This window comes from Mesoplodon bidens (assembly GCF_964165515.1).
Source record: "Mesoplodon bidens genome assembly, chromosome: 5".
NCBI classification, from domain to species: Eukaryota; Metazoa; Chordata; class Mammalia; order Artiodactyla; family Ziphiidae; genus Mesoplodon; species Mesoplodon bidens.
Window position 1 is genome coordinate 19,528,696 of NC_138161.1, and position 23,523 is coordinate 19,552,218.

The following is a 23,523-nucleotide window of genomic DNA, read 5'->3' on the forward strand; positions in this document are numbered from 1 at the left end:
AGTAAATGTCTGTCAGATGCTGCCGGATAAACCCAGCCCAATTACCACTGGGAGGACTAACGTGTTAAGAATAGTAAACATGTGTACGTGAACAGCCAGCCGTACCTTTTCATGCTAAATGTGGTTCCCCACATCTCCTCTGATTAGAGGTGTGCTCTGAACAAGCCGAGACGGGGCCATGCCGAGCAATGATCTCCCGCTGGTACTTTGATGTGACTGAAGGGAAGTGCGCCCCGTTCTTTTACGGCGGATGTGGCGGCAACCGAAACAACTTTGACACAGAGGAGTACTGCATGGCCGTGTGTGGCAGCGTCAGTAAGTGGACCTTCCTCCAGCCTGGCCACCTTTTTCATCTTTCTTGCCACTGACTCTGCTCTTTGTAACAGACTGGTTTTCCGATGGCTTTCCTGGTTCTCGGGAATGGGTCTGTTGCTACCACTAACCACGTTTTTGTCAATGTCTCTAATTGCCGGGCATCTCCTCCAGGACGTTCGATCATGAGCACACATCTCCGTCTTTCTCTAATAAAGCATGGCCGTGGATGTGTTCTCGTACTAGCTGTGGTGCATCCGTCTTGCAGTCTCGAGGGACTTTTGAGTGCTTCCCTTTAAGCAAAGCTGGAGTTGCTGTTTTGTCTTCTCAGCTGTTTCTGCAAATGTATACTTACGTGTTTGTCCGTGTATCTCTGTGTTCGAGCCTCTGCATGTGCACTCCACGTGCAAATAAGGGTTACCACCGGAAGCCTGGCTGATGACGCTTCCGTGCCACTGGCAAGACGTACTGCCGTGATGAGTATCATTTCATAACACGTGACGTTTATTGTGGTGGCGAGGGAATGGGCTTGAGTTGAGCATATGCACTTCAGATGCCAAAGGATAGAAATGCCCTGATGGCACCTGAGCTTACACAGGGACGTTTGCTGTGGTGAGTTTTCGTGTCTTATCTTGGAATGGACAGAAGAAAACTCCTCACTCCTCACAAGGCTCAGGGAATATAATTTTCCAAGAAATCTTTCCAAGAAAATCTTTTTCTCTTCCACGTTAAGCTTTTCATAACTCAGGGGGAATAAATAAATGAAGTCATGATGACTTAAATGCAAGTTGAAACTATTTCCACAGAGATAGTTCTCCAGAGGTAACACACCAAACATTTGGGACCTCTGTTCTTCTTAACAGCCTTTCACATTAAATCCCCTATCTATCTATCATCTATCTATCTATCTATCTATCTATCTATCTATCTGCCTACCTGTCTATCTATCAACCTGCCTACCTATGTATCTATCTATTCCACTAGAAGGAAATGTGATCTACTCAAAGAATAGTTACTCAACTTGATAAATTAAAGGTTAAACTCAATAATTACACGTTTCTCTTTTGAGAGACTCCTGCCTTTTTCCCGTTGTTCTGGTGAGAGTGACAGCCACCATTTCCTGCCTCGGATTCCCAGGGATTATATAAATTGTTTTCCAGTGTGATCATAAGATTAAGCTAAACAACAAAGGGTCTGCAATATCAACACCTTCTACTGTGAAGCACAGTTATCTAAGTGGAATCTACTGGAAAAGTTCCTGTTGGTCTCTTGGGTGAGAGATGACTCCCCTGCTACCCTGTGTGAGAACAGGTTTAGGAACTGGTAACCCCAAGGGCTTCTTTTCTGGCTCTGATGGGAAGATTGTGGCTTCCAGCTCAAAAGCCTCCTTTCTTGAGTTTCAAACAAAAACGTTAATTAGGTCGGGTAACTTGGAGGACAATGGCGGATTCTGTTGCCCGGAGCCTCTTAAACAAAGGGTTTTTCTTATAATGATCCTCGCTGGTTTCACTGCTGTGGGAGATTTCCTGGCAGATTTCCAACTTTTTTCTCCCTTTCCCTGGGGTGGATTTATGTTTTGACATATAAATATGTATGTGTGGGTATATATACAAATATATACATATATATAATAAGAAAGAGGGTTTTAAAAGTTATTAGCAGTGATGAATTTGCATCAAGAATTAGAAATTATCAGGAATTCCCTGGCGGTCCAGTGGTTAGCCCGCAGCGCTTCCACTGCAGGGGGCGCAGGTTCAATCCCTAGTCAAGAGAACTAAGATCCTGCATACCCCGCATTGCTGCCAAAAAAAAAAAAATTAAAAATTATCCTCCGCCCCCCCAAAAATCTCACTATTACCCTCACTGCACACCCTCTCCATTTGATTAGTTTGATTTGACTCAGACTGGGAGAAAGAGCCATGGGCACCACAGATCAGATGGAGCCTCTAGAGATGCTCTGGATGGCACACCCTTTGCCAAGAAATTTGCAAAAGATAGATGCTCCCAACAGAGGTGTAATGGACAAACTCAGTACTTAGTTTCAGGGGAGGTGGGTTATAGAATAATGTATCCAGAGAGCAAACACGGGAGGCTGAAGGCCAGTTAGAAGATTGGACAGATGTAAGTGGAGAGTAAAAGCTTCAGTCAGTAACCAGAGCCAATGGCCAGGGCTGCCCTTGGAATGGGTGAAAAGAATAAAGATACCATGGAGACGGGACGGATGGGAATTGGTGATCCTGGCACGAAGAGGGGAGATGGGAGCAAGAAATCCTTCCACGGGGTACTGGGATGTACTCTCAGAGACAGAATATCCACAATCCAAGATGTGTTTGTGGAAAAATATCTTTTGTTTGTGTGTTTACCATGGTTCCATGCTGCGGCCCAAGCTCAGGATATTTGTTTAGTTTTTGTTTTGAATTCAATGTTTTCATTTTTATTATTTCCTTTGGTCAGTAGAATCGTGTGAGTGAGTTTCATCCATCATTCCCATGTTTCCATTTTTGTTTTTAGTTATGTTCTCTTATTTTCTCCATAGTGTCCCAAAGTTTACTCAAGACCACCCAGGAACCTCTTCCCCAAGATCCTGTTAAACGTATGTTGTCATTCAGTCAAGGGAGGGGGGGAGGGAGGAGGGAGGAGTACGTTGCATGGCTGGACTGTAGCTCCAGCCTCCTCACCTTTGCATGGTTTTGTGTTTCTTGAACACCTGTCTTTTAACCAAATGTTTATTTCCATTGCCTTGCTTGTAATTATGTCTAATTTTGACAGATAGCTTCCACTGTTGGGCTAAGAGCTTTGACTAAGCTTCTTCTATTTCTGATCAGTTTCCTTTTTATTTCATGTGGTTCTATAAAATATTGTATATACAATGTTATTTTGTGTTTTATTTGGCATCAATATTTTATTTCCTAAGGCTCAGAAAATGGCACGATTTAGCAAAAGCCTGTATGTCTAAGTGACTTGTTTCCCAGAAAAATATTTAATGTGCATGCATGGTACTAACTTTATGAACCAATAACATATGCGAAGGCTTCAGTTCGGTGTGTTTCAAGACAGCTGTTATGCTTTAGGAAGTAAACGGTTGCTTTTAGAAGTCAAGACCTCTCCGTCCCCTCCCTGAATGCACACTAGTGGGACAGAAGTGCCCATCTTCTGATTTCATCATTAAGATGTAGGGAAAGAGCTTCCTATAAAGAAATATTATATCAACCTACCTTATAACGTCTGTGCATTGTGTTGATTTCAGTTGGCCTGTCAGTCTAGCTTTGTTTAAAAATGTGTTGTCAAACACACAAATACTCATTTTGAAATCTGGATTATATCCCAGAATAGATTCCTCCAGCATTAGGTTAGGGATGATATATACTATGGATGCTTATGGTTGCTGAGGGAAGAGACACAATTTCAGTTGTAGCTTAGGTATAGTGAAAATTAGCATTTATCTATATCATCCTGGGGAAAAAAAAACCTAGTATCACAAGTGATGAAGCTAACGATCTTTTCTTAAAAGAGATAAACTATAGTTGAAAGTATGGCAAGTGGGCAGACATAGGAGAACTAAGGAGAACTCTAGATTTTATACTGTGGGCTTGATAGTACATTGAGCTGCATGGCGTGTTACATTTTTACAAGGCATTTTTCATAGATCATTTCTTTTTCTCAAGAATATTTTGTGGCCATTTTCCTCATTTCCTTTGTGCATACGAGAAAATGAGGCTTCAAGAGCTTGGTGACTTGTCCCCAGCCAACAAATGTGGCAAGACCAGGTTTGAAACTTAAATGACATGTGTGGCTATGCCCTGCACTCCAAATGGCCAACTATTTCGTTCTGATATTGTTTTCCCGGTTAGAAAAATTACATTTGAGCTTCAGAAGCACATTTTAAGAATACAGAAAATCATGGGAAGTGGATGACAGATATTAAAAACATCTTTTCCTAAATGCCATGAATACAGTGTGTATCAGTAAATTAAATCTTTCCCACCCTTTTACAAAACAGTCATTATTTTTACTTTGTTTCATTTTATATCATTTGTAAGCATGTGAAAGAATTGTCTTTTTCTATTTCTATTAATTACTGGGAATGAACATCATCATTCGATAAATTTATTTTCGTGAGGTACTGTACTTGTGTCCTCAACCCTTCAATTCAAAACAGACATTGACAATCTCTTGTAATTTTCTCTTTCCCGGTAATTTTCTCTATCTACTTGTAGTGTGTGTGGGATCATGAAACCTTTCCATTATAGGAGGGAGAGGGTGATTTTTGGCAGCTGTATTTTCTTGTCTTCCTACAGTGACTGTTCAATCACAGAAAGTGAAGGGTTTTGCAATGCTAGTACAAACAGACTAGAGAAAGCATATAATTTCTAGTTATTTATAGCCTGTGCAGCTATGCTCTCTTATTTATAGCAAAGCTGTACATTTGAATTGAAAAAGTCATAGTCATCTGGAGGTCACATGCAGATAGCAGACTGGCGTTGGAGAAAATGAGCCAAACTGAGAAAAGTGAGCAAGCCCGTTTGATTAGACAGCTGGGGCTTGCCCTTGGCTGCTTCGCCAACCTAGGGCTAATCGGAGGACATGTTTTTTCAAAAAGGTGGGTGGTCTTCTAGGTTTCTCAGTCTGAGTTGCTTCTGGTCAAATAATAAAGGTGAAATGAGCTAGACAAAGCCCTTCAGTTAAACTGATAATAAGATTGCTTGGTGGAGAAAATGTGTGATGGTCTACATTATAAATACAATAATTTTCCTGTCAAGACTTCTTCTTATAATTAAGCATTTCTAGATTTTAAATCTTTGTCATAAAAACCGATTTTGAGCATTGCAATTTTAAGGGACACTTGATTTTTTGGTTATGTTATCATAGGTAAGAATCTAAACTACAGGTAGAGAGGGTAGAGACATGAGGCTAAGAGCTTTTATTTTACTCATAAATTTATGGATTTGAGTCCTTTAAAAAAATCCCTTTCCCATTTGGAATTAAAAATCTTATGAAACTTGAGTTGCTTCTGACATGAATTTTGTGTCTGCCCATTTGGGTTAGGATGATACAAAGGTTTCACATTCACTTGGCCCCGTGCAGTGTTTGTGAACATTAAAAGTACTACAGAAATATTTATTGATAAGTTTATGTTTCAAACATAAACATCATGAGAGTATGATCTTTTTTCTCCTGGTGTGCTTCCCATCAGATTGCATCTCCAAAGGCAAACAGATGCTTTTCATCTCAAAGAGCATCATGCCAATTTCAAGTCAGCCAACTGCACCAAGGGGTCTGGCCAAAGGGAATGACCAATGACTTTGACCCCTTTACCTGCAGTGAGTTGTGGCACTCTGAATAACATACTGTGTGTCCTTTGAATGGAATGTGCCACCTTAGTCCCAGAGTTGCAGTGTCCTATCATAATACCAAGGCCATCTAGTCTTTGGGCAGACTTGAACCATTGTGCTTAACTATACTTGTTCTTCTGATTGTGAAAGAGTGAATATTAGTTCCTGTTAACACATTCTCTGATACTAATAGAACTCTGATATTTTTATGAAACTGCCAAGCATTATTAAAAACAATTAAAAGATGCGGTGGTGCATTAAATTACATGTCACATCAGTGCCAATACAATCTATTGTATTGACAAGTATGAGAAGCCACATCTTTTGTATCCAGAAATTGTCAGGATAAAAAGAATGTTTTTTTTTCCCACCAAGCTACCATAGTGAAAAACCCTAAGATTGAAAAGAATTGATTTGCTCAGCAAACCAGCATTTAACAAAAAAGAAAAAAAAAGTTCATTTACTAAGAACAGTAAAAACTGCTCATTATATATATGCTCTGTTCTTTAGCTACAGTATTTCCAAAGAAGAGTAACCAGATAGTTTAATAAAAGAATCGACAAAAATTTCCTGTAAAAGACCAAAGAGTCAATTTTTTAGTTTCCACAGGCCAAATGGCCTCTGTTATAAGTACTCAACTCGTCAGTTGTAGTGTGAAAGCAGCCTCAGACAACAGGTAAATGAATAGATACAGCTGTGTTCCAATAAAATATTATTTACCAAAAGAGACCAGCAGGCCAACCCCTGGTTTAATAAAGCTGTTACTTTTGAACTTGGGACATGCTGGTACTAAGCTAGGTATTTCAAGGAACACCAGCAAACTAAACCAGATACCCTACTTTCAATAACTTGACAGTTTTATCAATGTGATGAGACTCAAGTATGTGCTGGAATTAAATAACAACATAAACTAAAATGCACAAGTGGAGGGAAGCATGGCTGTGGAAGCCTGGAGTAGAATGAAATTGGTTTTATCCTTAAGACCTCCATAGAGGTTAACAGTTCCATGTGACTTTTATGGTTACAGTTTCTATGAAAGTAGACAATACTGAAGATTTTGACTTTTTGAACTCATCTGTTGAGCATCAAGTGATGGTGGCAGGTCATCATGATCCGCCATTTATGATCCGCCATTAATGAAATAGAGCATAGCTCTGACAAATTGACAAAAAACAATAACTGAAGGTTAAGACATCCTAGATGCCAAGGATTGTCTCTATGGCCTCACATATGGTTTTAAGATTCAGACTTGAAGTTGCTCTTATGTTTTGGTGCATTGTGCTAAATAGGATATAGACATTAATAAAGATAACACCAGCATTCATTCGTTCATGCTCATTTCACATATTCAACAAAATCCCCACATCAGTACATGTCCATAAGACATAAAAAAGAAATGTAGCTTGGCTAGAGTAAATGCAGCATAGATTACATTCTTATTACCTTATGTCCACACGATGCATTGATAGTCTGCCAACTATGACCGCACTGGCTATAAAATAAGTGTGTTACAAGGGCATGTCAGGGGAACGTGCCTTTGTTCTTTTTTTTGTAGAGTCTGGTACCACATGTAAGGATCACAGACTATTTTCACATTATAAATGTCTCATCTAACCGGGACTTGATAAATACTTGAGTTTAGAATGCATTAGGGATCTTAGTTAGTTTGCAATTAGAGAAATGGAGAGACTATTTTTTCTTTTTTAAAGTTGGGGTGTCAGTCTATAAGCTCTGCCGTGTGGAGAGATGACATTTTTGCATCCAATCTCCCTTTACAGGTTTGTATTTCCTATATATAAATTATCCTCATTACCACCCATCATATAAATCACAGCCATTTCATGTGACAGCATTGCTAGCTCTGTATAAAATAGGATTTTCAATGATGAGGCAATGACTGAGTGGGTCTTAATTTACTTTTATCTTCTGTTGTCAATGCTATAGAGATAAATTGCCTTTTTCTTGATGAAAGGAGACCAACCAAATTTTCTTGTTAGACTCTAACATTAGTATATTGACTACATGCCATTCATGGCCTCTGTTTAGAGAGGTAGTCATAGTTGTTACTGTTTGAAGATGCAGTCTTTTCTCCTTTTGCATCCTGAGCCCGTTATGACCTTAAAATTATACGTCACCCTAGAGATTGAGGAAACAAACGGATATCAAAATGATAGCAGCAATTTTTCACCATGTCCCTACTTTTGACACCCCATTCTTGCTGTCTTTAATATGAATAGGAAAGGGGCACTATGCAGTGATTACAGAATCAGAACTAAAATGAGCATTTGGTGCATTTGCAGTTAAATTTGATGGTGTCCCTGATACGGAGGTTCTCCATCTGTGCCAAAAAAGTGCTCTCTACCACATTCTAAGACCATAGCCATCTTTACCTTATTTGATGTAACGCCCCTTACAATTATTAAATTTTCTGGGGGAACAAAGGAATGAAAAGGTTTCATTGGCACCGTGTCGCCAATGATGGTGGTATATTTTGTGGCAGGAACATTGGGTGCAGCTCGAGGGTTTGCTAAAAAATTGAAAGCAAATCTGCTCCCCTCTCCCACCATCCTCACCCCACAAAAAATAGAGCTCTGTCTGACACTAAGAGAGGAGATTATAGTGTGAAGTGGAAATGTTGTGACAGGCATTGATGCATCATTATCAAAACTGAAATGAACCTTCACCAACATGTGAAAACAATGTCTCCCTTAGTATCTGGCTACCCTATGGTTTAGGAAACAGCATTTTGGGGTGAGAAAAAAGAGTAAATCTGTGCTCTTACTCATGTCTCTTTGTGTGGGTATCGGGGGGTACCTTCCATGAGAACCCGTTACCAACTTCCTGCTACTTTTCCAAGCCATCCTCACTTCATCTTTTACTCTTAAAAGATCACCTTCTGCTTTGTCCCTTAGCAGACAGAACGATCCTTTTAAAACACATCACATCACACTTTTCTCTCCTCCAAACAACCCCCATGGGCTCCTGACAGCCTTTACCATGGCTTCAAGGCCCTGCATGATCTGTCCCCATCTCCTTTCTGCCTGTCCCACTACTCTCTCCCTTGCTTCCTCTGCTCTGGTCACACAGACCATGCTCATCTTGGAATTTTCCAGTTTCCAGGCATACTCACTTCCAAAGGCCTTTGTGCTAGTTTCTTCACCTGCCTGTTCTTCCAGCAGGTAACTGGGAAGTAAGGCTTCAGTTCAGCTCTTTGCCTAAATGTCACCTTCTCAATTAGACTGAGCCTGGCCACCTACTTACTGCTGCAGGGCCCCCCGCTCCTTCCCCGGCACTCTTGTTTCTTCTCAACCCTGATCTTTCTTTCTTTTTCTCCATAACATAAGTCACATTCTAACAATGTGATTTAGTGTTGTCTGTGTGTGTATGTGTGTGTTGTGTGTGTGTGCTGTTCGTTTCTCTCACTAGAATATAATTCCACCAGGACAAGGATCTTTGTTTCACTCATTGGTTTCTGCCATATGCCTCACAGGTACTAGGGGCTGTAATATCTGTTGATTTGGTGAAAGGAGGAATAAAGAAATGAACAAGCACACTCGAGGCATCAGAGTCTACATCCAAGCTGCTATGCAGCTCCTCAGATAACCTCTGACCTCCCAGGATTGTGAAAAAGACAAAAGAGATGAGGCTTATATCAAAAGCATTAGTCATCCAGTTCACAATGAGGCAGTAACATGCTATGAATTGGAACTGCGTTTCTGTTGCATGTTTTCATTTGGTATTACATTAGACACCCGTTCTCAGTATTAAAAGGTCTATGTCTTCACTATATTCTATAAGGCTGTTAGGAGACTAGACTAAGAAAATCAATATGAAGGTCATTCAAAAGTTAAAAACCCATGCACGTGATGGTGAGAGTGCTGATAATTATTTGCCAACTGTAGAGGTCAAAACATAGAGCTTAAGATGTTTGAGTCTGGTTTTCTGCAGAAGGGTGAATAGACCCAGTGAGCGTGCTTGCAGGAGGTACAAAGGAGCATGTCTGAGCTGAGGCCAAAGGCCAAAAGATCATTCAGCTTCAAGCTCAATGGGCTGTCTCTCCTGACCTGCTTCATAACCCTACTTCTGCTGCTGAAACATTGGTTGGTGGTCATTTACCAGATAGCATTCAGGGCAGGAGACTGTTTGTTAGAAAATAGGCTGACAGTTATCATAACAAAGCATATCTTTTGCCTGTACAGGTTGGTCATCAACAAACCAAACCCTTTCCAGTACCCCAGACATGTCGATGGATTAGCCCCTTACTGCTCTAAGTATTAACTTTATAGCCTCTTCATGGTTTAGTAATGCTAAATTCAGACTCACTTGTGTGTGTCTGGTGATGTGAGTATGTTAAGTGACAGTATTTCCTTACTACACAATAAATGTGTATAACAGGGTAATGTTTTCTCCTCCCCACCTGTTAAAGGAAAACACATGTAAGGTGCCTAGCGCAGTAGACGCTAATGAATGGAGGGTATTATTATTTGGCCAACCTGGAAATCTGAGCCTGTATCACAGTTTCTAAGGAACCTCAAAGGTCTCTGAACAGGATAACTGCTTTGTGCTTTTTGTTTAAAAAAACACAACAAAAATAAACTCTCCTAAAAGTCAATTTGTTTCTGCTTTCTAAGCGGTTTAAGTGACTCATGATATACAGCTTCCTGTCCCTTTGTGCCCTGGAACATTCCTGACATTCCTTGAGCTGCTCCTTTCCCAAAAGGATGCACCTTGAATGAGTAAGGGCATTAGGGCACAGGTTTTCCTGCCCCTACCCACGATCCTTGTTATCATGTCTCTGGCCTACCATGGTCATGATCACAAAATGGCAGCCAGTCCTGGTATGACCATGTCTTTAGGATGTAGGAAAATTAGGGGAAATAGAAGCTGAGCTCTCTGTACAAACTTGAAACGTTTTCCCCTTTCTCCTCACCAGCTGCAAGGTAGTGATAATAAACTAAATTCATTTTAAAGTATTAAGAAATACCATCATTCTTCTCCCCTTGACTGGTCAGTGATCTAATTTGCTGATTGGTATGAATACAGGAAACTTTCAATTACTTACACCAATTGAGATGGAGGGCTAGTATGAATGACTACAAAGTTTGAATTAAAAATTAAAAGAGAGATAGCTTCTCTTAAGGTCCTCAACTAAAGAAAGTATCAGGGGCCACTAACAAGGATTTACTGAGAAATATTTCTCAATTAAATCGAATAAATCTGTAATATAAGATTTGTATTTATTTCCTTGTTCCTAAAATGTAAGTTTTAATACTTAAAGTAATCTTCATCCTGTTAAATATACCTCACTTGCTCAGTTCTTTCTTATTCTTTTATTCTTAATATTACAAAGCTGCATTTCAACTTAGACTAATGAGATTACAGTGACTAGGATTTTAGTGTTTCTCTCCATAAAACAGTAGATTTGCAAATCACAAGAGTCGGAGAAAACCATAGAGTTGGAGAATCTTTCTACTTATATAATAACTTTTACAATTTCAGTTTTCCAAAGAGGGTGCCATGCTATGGTTACAGCAACTCACAGCAGATAGTTATCTTGATCTGTAAATATGACCCCAAACATTTATACATTTTCATCTGTTCAAAATGTGAAATATAGTTTGCCTAATTATATCATTCTGCCAGATTGTACTATGCCAGAAGAACTTTAACTTGTTCTCATTTGCTACCAGAAAAGATGAGAAAATGTTGAAAATCATGGGGAAAAATGCTAAATACCACTTCCATTTCAAGTGTGGACATGGTTAAGTTAAAAATACATGCATATTGAGTTGCTTAAGCTGATGCAGAAAAACATTTACCTTTGTTTTTTAACAAAAAAATTTAATTGAAAATTATTTTTCAGTCTTAAAAATTAGGATACATTTTCAATAATTTCAGCCTTTTATGCACGTCATACCAAAAGTTTTTAGAAAAGTACCTATTACTTTTCCTATCCATGGTACTTCATGATACTGTGTGTAATTCATTTTCAGTGGATGTGAAATAAAAGTAGCTCATTTTTCCTATGGTTAGGATAAGCGCTAAGATTTGAATTAGGATGCAATAATGAGCAAAGGAGGAGGAAAGGGCGCTAACATGAATGAAGTGCCATGTGTGCCACCCTTTCTGCAGGGTGACTACCACATGGCATAGCATCTCATTTCCCCAGCCCTCCTAGTATGTTGGTCTGTTGTCACCACTTGATAGATGAATAAACTGGAACATAGAGTGCTTAAGTTCCTTGCTCTGGATCACAACTAACCTAAGATCAAGATGTTATTGAAATCAAGGTGCGCCTGATGACACAGTTCATGTTCTTTGCTTCTTTCTTTCTTTGTGCTGCTAAAATATACCTCCCCCTTGTCTATTACACACAAGATGGGGTAGATGTCTTTCAATAGGTATGCCCTGTGCCAATCCCAGACCAGTTGACTCAAAATCCCCTGGTATTTTGAGAACAATTCCAGGAATATGCCCTGAAGTGAAGTATCCTTCGACTTCAGAGCAACATCTGCATTGACAACTAAACTGCTTTTATTTTTTAAAGAAAGAACTATTAAACAGTGATTGAAGTAGAAGGGAAGAAATCCGAATGAACAGTTCTCTTTAAATGTATTATTTAATTATATAACAAGAAAGCTTTCTCGTTTTGGTTCAAATCTTGGAGCCTTCAGATTGGGAATTTTCAGTTTTTTTCTTGAAACATGAGTAAAAGACACCTATCTTACGGTGGTTTAGTTTCAAAATGACCTAGCAATTAATTCTCCTCGTTTAAGTTCTCTTGGGGTTATTGTATCTCAGATATCTTAGATAAGATTAGGGAAGAAGAATACTTAGAACACTGGAGATAGCTGAGTAATCTTTTGAATAAAACACATAAATTGATTCGACCTGAGAACATAGTGAAAACACCTAATTCCATTTTTCTGGCTGAACATGCTTTTTTTTTTTTTTTTTTTTTTTTTTTTGGCTGCATTGGGTCTTCATTGCTGCTGCGCACAGGCTTTCTCTAGTTGTGGCGAACGGGGGCTGCTCTTTGTTGCGATGTGCAGGCTTCTCATTGTGGTGGCTTCTCTTGTTGTGGCGCATGGGCTCTAGGGCATGCAGGCTTCAGTAGTTGTGGCTCGCAGGCTTAGTAGTTGTGACGCACGGGCTTAGTTTCTCCACAGCATGTGGGATCTTCCCAGACCAGGGATCAAACTCATGTCCCCTGCATTGGAAGGCAGATTCTTAACCACTGCGCCACCAGCGAAGTCCCCAGGCTTTCTTCTTTAAATCAAAATCTTGTTTTCTTTTCATGTTGGTTTTTTTTTTAATAAGCTCATAAATGCTCTGAATTCTCACTAGTCATTACTGATCTTTTGTAAAAACTGCTGGTATAAGCATTATAAATCACTTGGCTCATGAGTTTCAGACATTTTTGCTTTATAGTGCACTCTTCAGTTTTATGGGTATTTATTTTTCCACATAATATACTAGTATATGCTGCAATTCAGTAATACTGCTCAGCGGTATTAGTGGAATTCAAAATAGAAATCACTTTCCTTTTGACAACTAGTATAATGAATTGGTTGACTATTGCCAAATTTGTGAAGGTTGACTATTGCCAAATTTGTAATTTCAAAAATGAATTTGACATTTATGAGTTTTTTGGTACTGTTTCAAATACTGCTTACCAGCTATCTAAAATATATAGTGTAGGATTTATCGTTACTCTGAGGTGCAGTTATTCTGCATAGGCCGATTTCGAAATTTCTTTGGGTTTTTCAGGAATCTTAAGGTGTGATATTGATACCACCATTTACTTTCAAGGTTACAAACATTAATCTAGCAAGGCATAGGGATTTGGTGCAACATGTGTGTATTAAACACCAACTGTTTTTACTCTATGCATGCTTGTTTTGCAAAGAATTTTAAATATAATACTGTAATCGCAAAATGGACTGTTTTCAAGATTTTCCTTCACCTTATCCTTGAAAGGGGGGAAAGACATCCTTACTGTGCTGCAAAATGTCTGTGGTCTCTTAAACAGCACTAACATCTTGTATGTGCTTCTCTACTAAGTTCTTTGTTCTGGAATAAATGGAAAATAGGGCTTTCTTTGAAATGACTGGATATTCTGTCACTCTCCTCAAGCCTTCTTTCCTTCTACTTTATAGTTCCTACAACAGCAGCCAGCACCCCTGACGCCGTTGACAAGTACCTCGAGACACCTGGAGATGAGAATGAACACGCCCATTTCCAGAAAGCCAAAGAGAGGCTCGAGGCCAAGCACCGCGAGAGGATGTCCCAGGTACATGTGACTTTCCATCCTTCAGTCGTACAATACTGGGGAAATCTGGATCTGCCTCTGCCTCAGAGTCTCCCCAGGGGCCCTATGGTTGATCTATGCTTAGGGGTGGGTAAGGCTCTTTCATTTTATCCAGATCTTAAAGACATAACATTTTAATTGTAAATGTTTGCAACAAGGGCACCGATTTGGGGCTTTTTGCATTCTCCTTGAACTTGCCACCTAGGAAAGACCCAGGTATAGTAAGTATAGTAAGATTTTATAAGCACAAATTAAGTTGTGTGTACACCTTTCTTGATGGTTTTGTCACTCTGTGTTTAGCGTAGTCCTGTAATGGTGTTGTAAATTAAAATCACTTAAAATGTTCATTAGCAAAGATGAATATTTTTGTACGGAATATCAAATTATGAAAACTTTGAACCTAACATTTCTTACTGAGTTAATTCATAGGACTGTAGGAGCTTAAAACCAACGTGAACCATAATGATCATTTCATCTAGTCCCATAAATGACAGATAATGCCGTAAACTTTCAAGCGTTTAGCTTCCCACTGTAGAACAAAGCCATATAAGTAACACAGAGAGGCATTTGGAACCCAAGCCTTTCTTACTCCTAGTACAATGCTCCTTTCACTACATTGTGCTACAAACCCTGTTTTTTTTAATCATTTTCTTTATGAAACAAAAAATTATTTCCAAAACAACTAATTTACATGTAATAATACCAACTACAATTTAAGTTATGTCTGCCACCAGGTGCTAGATGTTGTATTAGAGGTAGATAATACTGAGGATTTTAGTCCTTTTTCAGATTCTTTTTTTTTTTAAGTCTTTTTTTTTTTTTAACGTGGACCATTTCTAAAGTCTTTATTGAATTTGTTACAATATTGCTTCTGTTTTGTGTTTTGGTTTTTTGGCCCTGAGGCATGTGGGACCTTAGCTCCCCAACCAGGGATCAAACCCGCACCCACTGCATTGGAAGCAAAGTCTATAACCACTAGACTGCCAGGGAAGTTCCCTTTCTCAGATTCTTTATTCATTCATTCAGTCATTCAACAAATACGTATCCATCACTTACTTGCCAATCACCGTTCCAGCTCATAGTCTATACCCTGAAGAGTGAACATGAAGAAATAATAGGAAAAGTCAGATTTAAGGAAACATAAATGAGTGAATGAAGAAAGAAAAATAGGGTTTTTCTTTAGGAAAGATACACACAATATGTAATCACTGTTGAGAAGGAATAGGATGGCGATCAGCTGCCATACTTATTGCCACTGAAAAGACATCTGTTAAACTTAAATCCTGTCTCACTACTTGTTTCTGAAGATCTCAGAACCTTGTTACTGCCCACAAAATCCATTTGTGGGACAATGAAGGCCCCAAAAAGAAAAATAGCAAAATAAGCACTGAACGCTCAGCCTGGCATTTCCAGTGCCTGCCCCCTCACCCAACCTCCTGCACCCCAAATCCAGTCATCTTACTTCCTCTCCCACCTCAACTGCTACCATCGTCATATGGGCAGCCTTAAACCACTCTGCTCAACGTATGCTAAACCCATCACGGACTCTCTCTGCTCTCAGCATTGATCTCTGGAAAGGTGTCCCACTCTTCTTCACGCTGGCACATCTCAGCCATTCCTTACACTCACGTAGTCCTCAGAGTGAGACAAGCAGTCATTGCTCTTTTGCATTTAACTAAATACTTGCTCACCAGTTCTATTCCTCCAGCTGGATTGTAAACGTTTAGTCCCTATACATTTATATAAGTACCTTCCTAACCTTGCATTTTTATCTTGAACCCACTTAGTCATTTTTTTTTTAAATACAGATTCTGAATTTTTTCCAGTATTTATTAGTCATTTTGAGCCTGTTAGTAGCACTGATTTCAACTACTCTTTCAGATATTATAGATCTCTCCTAGAATAGTAACTTTATTTTAGCACACCTATTTAAGCCATGACTTAGTTCATATATGTTTTGATGGACTTTCTTCACCTTTTAGTTACTACCTATATCAGAGATAATTTAAAGAATGTTATCCTGGAGCAGAGAATGTTGTCTCTTAGATTCCAGGGATCATAGGAGTATGAGATGCTTGATCAACATTTATCATCATAATCTATGGTACTGAATTCTGGAGACTGTTTGACTTTGAACTTGCCTGCCTCTTAAATCTCTCTGTATTACTTGTCATTTTCTCTGCATGAAACAGCAAAGTCTTTGAAGATCCATAAATCTGGATGATACTGATACTTTCGTGCATGCAGTGGAAAATTGCCTTATTAGACTATATGGGGGCCACTGTGAAGTCTAGATCCTGAGAATTTTTAATTTAAAAATTTCATCTTTTAAAATGATTTTTATTACAGCTTTTGTTATTATTTGTTTTCTTACAATACAGAGAATTTGGGGCTTTTGTTGTTGCTGGGGCTCATGATAACTCTGAACTTATAGATTTCTGTTGTTCTATGTTATGAATAGTATCTAGCAAATATAAGAAGGCACATGATCATTTATTCCATATGATTTTAACAGTTTTACTACATCCTTAAAGTAAGGTTCTTCAAAATGGAAGGTGACCTTTCTCTACATTTATTATTTTTATGATAGAAGCATCAACATCTTAGGAACGGCCTTTTCTCCTGTCACCAAATATAAATAAACTTAGCTCACCTGTTGGATTTGCCATTTTATAATGGCTAATTGGGCCACAGGGGACAAAAGCATGGTCTTTAGAGCCACAGAGATCTTGGTTTATATCCTTCCTTCTCCATTTTTTTCCTGCATAACTTTGTGCAGGTAACTTAACCTGATCCATAAAAAGGGGGATGGCCGGGCTTCCCTGGTGGCGCAGTGGTTGAGAGTCCGCCTGCCGATGCAGGGGACACAGGTTCGTGCCCCAGTCCAGGAAGATCCCACATGCCGCGGAGCAGCTGGGCCCGTGAGCCATGGCCGCTGAGCCTCGCATCTGGAGCCTGTCCTCCGCAACGGGAGAGGCCACAACAGTGAGAGGCCTGCATACCGCAAAAAAAAAAAAAAAAAAAAAAAAAAAAATTGGGGATGGCCAAGGTTAATCTCATGTGAGAAATCAATTAACCGAGAGAGATTTTGGAAAGTTCTTAATACTGGATCTGGTATTTAGCAAGTCAGGAGTGATGCACTCTATTATCAGTGGACCTCAGTGGAAGCCATTGTTCAAAGGGAGATGTTGAGCCCACAGTGTGTGTTTATCTTTCAGTAAGTAGGCCTAGTGTGATGGTGTAGGTGAATTGTTTTATTTGGAAGGATGGACGATATTATTAAATTGCTCTGAAAATCAAAATTTAATTTCATTTCTATAGGAATGCTTATTTTCAATGCATTAGCTAAATAAATCTCCTTAATTATTCCATGGATTCCCCTGCTCAAAGGTGAAAGATCTGAATATACAAAGGAAGATGGTAAAGATTTAAATGTAATGCAGGAAATCAGTTGTTCACATTCCAATAAGACATCTGACTTCTCTCTCAAACTAACTTTGAGATTCCTTACCTGAAGAATTTGTGGTAGAATACCGCCACTGTGCACATTTTGGAAGCAGGAAATTCAAATATTTTTATTTCAAGGCTTATCTCATCTGTAAAGCAAAAGTAGTCTTCAGTAGCCCCCATCTCACAGGTGCTTTTCATTAACTCTTGGACCCACTGAAGCATCTGGAGCAATATGTTTCTTTTCCTTCTATATTCTCTTCTTGTTTGTAGCAGCTGCACATTTTCCCCAATTTTGCTGTGAATGTGTTAGGTTATTTCTTATATGCTCTTCACTTGTAACAGAGAATTCATTCCATTCTTTTTTCTCCATAATTTCACGTAAACAACATGGGGAAGCTTGTCTTGTACTTTATACAATGGATCGATGCTAACTGAAGTATCTAATTAAAAACTGACATGATGATGTGATGTGATATTCTCACAGAACTTCTCTATCAGTAGTTACTTATGCCAAGCTTCAAGGATGTCTGAAAAGAATCAGTTCCTTAGGAATAAATACCTGTAAATAACAGGCTCTTATAATATAGAAATCAGGGTTTCTTGTGCTTTGTATGTCCACAAAGTATGCAAGTACACAGCTGTCAACAAACCGTTACTTTGTTTACTGGATCTTTCTGTTCTTTATATTACCTTGCTCAGGTATGAGCTACACTTAAAAAAAAAAAAAACTACTTGATAGTGAGTAGTACACTTGAAAAGGAAAAGGAAGCTGTAAGTGGTAAGAATCAAATATCGTTTCCTTTCAGCAGCATCCACAGCTGCAGACTTTTCCTCCTTGCATTCAGATCAGTGAGTGAAGTTCTCTCAGAGAAATCCTGAGTGAACATCATGGATGAGAAGAGGAAGTCTTATTTTCCTACAAAACAGATTAGCCTGGTTACCAAATTAGTGTTACTTACCAAGAATACTTTTTGCTACATTCAAAACATTATAATGTGTACTGTCTTGGAATTTTTGGAGGAATTTAGAGTATTCTTTGCTGTTCGTGAGGCAAGTTGACAAGCAAAATGTTCTAATTGCCCATCAGTTCTTCAGTGGGGTGGATCTTCGGATTTCTGACAACTGAAATCTTCTTTTCTTTCCTCTATTAATACTTCTTGGTACTGTGCTCATGGCATGTGTACACAGGCATAAAGTGTTATATATGCTTTTTCCCCCTTCGTACTGTTTGAATTTTTATAACTTGCTTTCACAAAAGACTAAAACCAACGTGTTCAATGTAATGTTGGAAGACCTTGTACAGGTAATATATGCCTTTTATGAATCGTTGACATTTGTGCACATCAAATAAAATGACTTTCAGCTATTTCTGAAAGTAATAGAAAAGAAAAGAGACCAACTTTGTTTCAAAGGGCCATATAAAGGTGAACATTTATGTTTACTGTACTGCTGTGATAGATTATATACATCTTAGTGGGAGGTCAAATATTATTGAGCTAGGAATGGAACGTGATCATTTTTTTCATGTTTAAAATGTCAAATGTAGGGAAAAAAACAGCGATCTAGCTCATTAAATCTATATTTGAAGAAAGAACTGATGGTTTTCAATGATTCCCTCCTTTTGTAGGTCATGAGAGAGTGGGAAGAGGCAGAGCGTCAAGCAAAGAACTTGCCTAAAGCTGATAAGAAAGCAGTGATCCAGGTAAACCCTGAGTCCATCCTCCACCAAGCATCATACCCTTGCTGATGTAGTGCCTGCGCCTTTTCAAGCATCTGCTGGAACTCATGCCTGATCGTTCATATTTCCCTCAACTTGGACTACTGCTCATCATTGTCTAATAATTCAGTTGCTTAAACCCTGCCTTACTTTTGCTCCCAATTAGCTCATTATAATTCATTTCTTTAAAACTCATATTGTTACTTAAAGTCTAATTTTTATCAATAATATATCTTTCTGGTTTGCCATAATCTTCTGCTACTTCTTCCCCGTGGCAAATTTACATGATAATTTGAATTTTTGACTGGAACCCCTCGCAGAATTACCTTCAGTAAACCATGAGGTTTTCATGCTCATTTTCTTAAAGTTCTTTGAGTAAGAGAGGACTTTCATAAATACGCATGTAATTTAGAGTTTCAAGAATATATACATTTATTCTACCTTATGGTTACTCAAATCAGTTCTCAGTGACCATATAAAATAATGATTTACATTGAGAAATTAGGTCTGGGGATGAAAAGCAGGGAAATGGAGGGGAACCCATAAAACATGCTGAATTAGTCAAAATGTTGGAATGACTGAAGTCTTTGAACACAACAAAGTATGATATCCCTTTTAAAAGACTTGGATTTGCTACTCCGTCCTATTTGTCTGGCTCCTGATTGTCACGTGCCTGTGTTTGTTACGGCAGCATTTCCAGGAAAAGGTGGAGTCTCTGGAGCAGGAAGCAGCCAACGAGAGACAGCAGTTGGTGGAGACGCACATGGCCAGAGTGGAAGCCATGCTCAATGACCGCCGCCGCCTGGCCCTGGAGAATTACATCACCGCTCTGCAGGCTGTGCCCCCTCGGGTAGGCTTCCCTTCACAGCTCAGGACACAGCAGCCAGTAGGCATGGGGACACTGGGGACTGAAGGCCATAAGAAAGAAATTGGGAGAAGTTTCTAAGAGCACCGTTATTCACAGGTTCAACCTCAGTCTGTTTTATCTTGAAGGTTAAAGGGTCACAGGGCAGCTGCCTCCATAGGACCATCTCTGCACAGTAGACACACCTTTCCACCGAGGAGTCAGACAGCCTTCCCGGGGAATCACAGTGCAAGACCTGATTTGAGTTGATATCCCTGGATGGTGACAGTTCATGGTATAGTTGAAGTCAGGGAACCACAAGAGCTGGAAGGAATTTAGATGTAACCTAGCCCAGCCCCCTTATCATGTGATGTAACTGAGATCAAGAAAAGCTGAGATTTGGCTGGGTTATAAGGATTTTTAGTGGAATAATAGGAACTAGAACTGAAATTTCCTGCTGAGAGCAGCAGCCATATTCTCTGGGGATAGGAGCCCTATTTTGTCATGACATCCACAGCAAAGGGGTTTATTTGTGGTATTCAGGGATAAATGCCCAGAAAGGCTTACCAGGCACTGCAAGCATAGGCTTCATGGGAGAGCTTACTTTGGATGTAAGGAACATTCTGAGCATGAGTGTGTGTACATCATGTCCGCTTGCTCTATCCATTACTGAGTGAGGAATATTGAAATCTCCAACTATAATTGTGGATTGGACTCTTTCTCATGTGACACCCTCAGGTTTTGCTTTGTGTATTTTGAGGCTCTGTTCTTAGGTGCATAAAATTCAGTGTTGTTATGTCCTCTCTACCCCCCTAATCATTATGAAATGTCCTTCTTTATCCCTAGTAATATGTTTTGCTCTAAAATTACTGTGTCTGATATTAATTAAGCTACTCTAGCTTTCTTTTAATGTATCATAGTGTATCATTTATCCATTCTTGTATTTTTGTTTAACCTATTTGTTTATATTTGAAGTACATTTCTTCTAGGCAGCATATACTTGGGTCTTGCCCTTTAATTAAGAAGACCATTTTAATGAAGTTATTGATATGATTATGCCTAAATCCATCATCATGTTATTTGTTTTCTAGTTGTCCCATCTGTTCCTTGTTCCCCCTTTGTTTTTTGCTACCTTTTGGATTAATTGAATATATTTTATGATTCTATTTTATGTCCTTTGTTGGCTTTTACCTTTAACTCTTTGTTATTTTAGTGTTTGCTTTAGAGTTTGTAGAAAACATCTTTAACTTTTCACAATGGTATTATACCAGTACAAATGATGTTATACCACTTCCCTTATATTACAAGAACCTTACAATAAGGTACTTCCATTTCCTGTTTCCTACTCTTTAGGCTGTAGTTGTCATACTTTTTCCATACTACATTATTGTTATTTATTAAACAGTCAATTATCTTTTAAAGAGTAAAATAATAAGAAAAATATTTACTTACCTTTATAGTTACCTTTTCTGGTGTTCTTTGTTCCTTGTGTAGTTCCATCTGGAGTCATTTTTCTTCTACCCAGAGGACTTCCATTAAAATTTATTTTAATGCATTTAGATTCATAAAGAATTCTTTTTGCTTGGGTATGCCTGAAAATATCCTTATTTCACCTTTCCTTTAAAAGACATTTTTACTGGGATAGAATTCTGGGTTGAAGTTTTTCTTCAATTGCCTTAATGTTGATGCTCCATTGTCTTCTTATTTGCATTGTTTGCAACAAGAATACTTATATCATCCTTTTCTTTATGTCTCTGTAAATAATATATATTTTTTTATCTGGTTGCTTTTAGGGTGTTTTCCTTTATCACTAGTTTTGAGCAATTTGATTATGATGTGTCCTGGTATATTTCAACCTGCCATTAACCCCTCTGGCTATTTTTCATATCATACATTATAGTTTTCATGTCTAGAATTTTAATCTGGATCTTTGTATGTTTGTTTCATATTTTCCATATCTTCTTTTTTTTTTTTTTTTTTTTTTTGCGGTACGCGGGCCTCTCACTGTTGTGGCCTCTCCCATTGCAGAGCACAGGCTCCGCAGAGGCTCACGGGCCCAGCCACTCTGTGGTATGTGGGATCTTCTGGGACTGGGGCATGAACCCGTGTCCCTTGCATCGGCAGGCGGACTCTCAACCACTGCGCCACCAGGGAAGCCCCATATTTTCCATATCTTTACTTAATTTTTGAACCTTTGGAATTTTTTTATTGGCTTTCCGGCGTTGTGAATTTCACCTTGTTGAGTGCTGGGTATTTTTGGGTACCTATTACTATTCCTGAGCTTTGTTCTGTAATGCAGTAAATTACTTGGAAACAGAGTAGTTATCAACCTGTGGTTAGTGATTCCTCAATCCTGAAGCAAGATCCTTCTGAGTAATCTACAATGAATGTTGAGTTTTTCCATCTAGATGATGGAAACAAGTACTATTTCTGACCCTGTGTGAACACCAGACACTGTTACCTCTAATTCTTTTGGGTGATTTTTTTCCCATGGCCTCATGTTTCTTTCATGTGTGTGCATTGATCATTAGTCAGCTGCATTCTCATAGGGCATCACCTCCAGGTTCTCTCTCTGAGCAACTCCTTCCTCTCCAGTATTTTTTCCTGTGACTGTCAGCCACCTCTGTCTCTTCAGACTCTCACCCCATATCTTCAGCTCTCTGGAATCTCCCAGGCTCTGACTGGGTTCCCACACCTGGAGCCACAGTCTGGAAACTCAAGGCAGTAAGCTTTGGCAACTGTAGAGCTCACAATATTTGTTTCTTATTTCCCAGTGGTCTCTGTCCTTCACCTGGCATCTGATATCTTACAGAAATATAGTCCTATATAGTTTGTCCATTTATTGGTGGTTACTGGCAGCAGGGTAAATCTAGTTTCCGCTACTTATCTTGGCTGGAAGTGGCAGTCTGTGTGTACACTATGTAACTAAACCAAAAAAACACCCACTTGCACTGATTGTCCTCATCATTTTGATTTTTCTTTCTATACTAAGATTCAGTGTAGAAAGCTCTGAGGAACCATAAGAGAGCTCTGATACTCTTCCAGATGGTGAAATAGTATTGACCCTGTTTTACCAATGACGTCACTGAGATTGAGTGGCTAGTTCAGGGTGACACCACTAGTAATGGACAAGGTGGAGCTGTGAGTCACAGGTGACCACCGCAGGGCTTTCTACCAGACCAGGCTTCCTCTCAGAACAAAAAGCTTTTGAAAAAGAATATTCACACTAGCATTTTCATTTTCTCTTCAGAAAAATATCTGTCCTGGCACTGTTCAGTAAAATTATGTTTATGTATCTGCAGAATTAGTTCCTTGGTTACTCTCTTTTTTTTACAGGTCTTTATTTTGGGGTGCGGGGCCATCGGCATCATTTGCCAGAGCAAGGCAGGGTGGTGGGTGTTGAGGCCAGAATCTGAATAGCTGACATTTAGTGAAGTGTTCCAGCTAAAAGTCCGATTTCTGAAGTAAGATATGTGCTAAATGGTCATTGATAGAGCTAAAAGTAAGATGAGGACTGGAGTCTTCAACAAATGCATATTTCAGATCTTTCAGTTCA

The 23,523-nt window shown here is 39.0% G+C and overlaps 1 protein-coding gene across 4 annotated transcripts in view; it reads left to right on the forward strand.

Moving 5' to 3' along the window:
* APP (amyloid beta precursor protein) overlaps window positions 1-23,523 on the forward strand; it is a 286,033-nt gene that overhangs the window by 173,753 nt on the left and 88,757 nt on the right. For 2 of the 4 annotated variants that reach the window (XM_081235726.1, XM_081235727.1), the window contains exons 7-11: window positions 148-315; window positions 2,849-2,905; window positions 13,805-13,938; window positions 19,034-19,108; window positions 19,815-19,973. In XM_081235726.1, coding sequence (XP_081091852.1) covers window positions 148-315; window positions 2,849-2,905; window positions 13,805-13,938; window positions 19,034-19,108; window positions 19,815-19,973 — 593 coding nt within the window. The remainder of the gene's footprint in view (window positions 1-147; window positions 316-2,848; window positions 2,906-13,804; window positions 13,939-19,033; window positions 19,109-19,814; window positions 19,974-23,523) is intronic. The other 2 variants (XM_081235728.1, XM_081235729.1) reach the window with 1 other exon arrangement.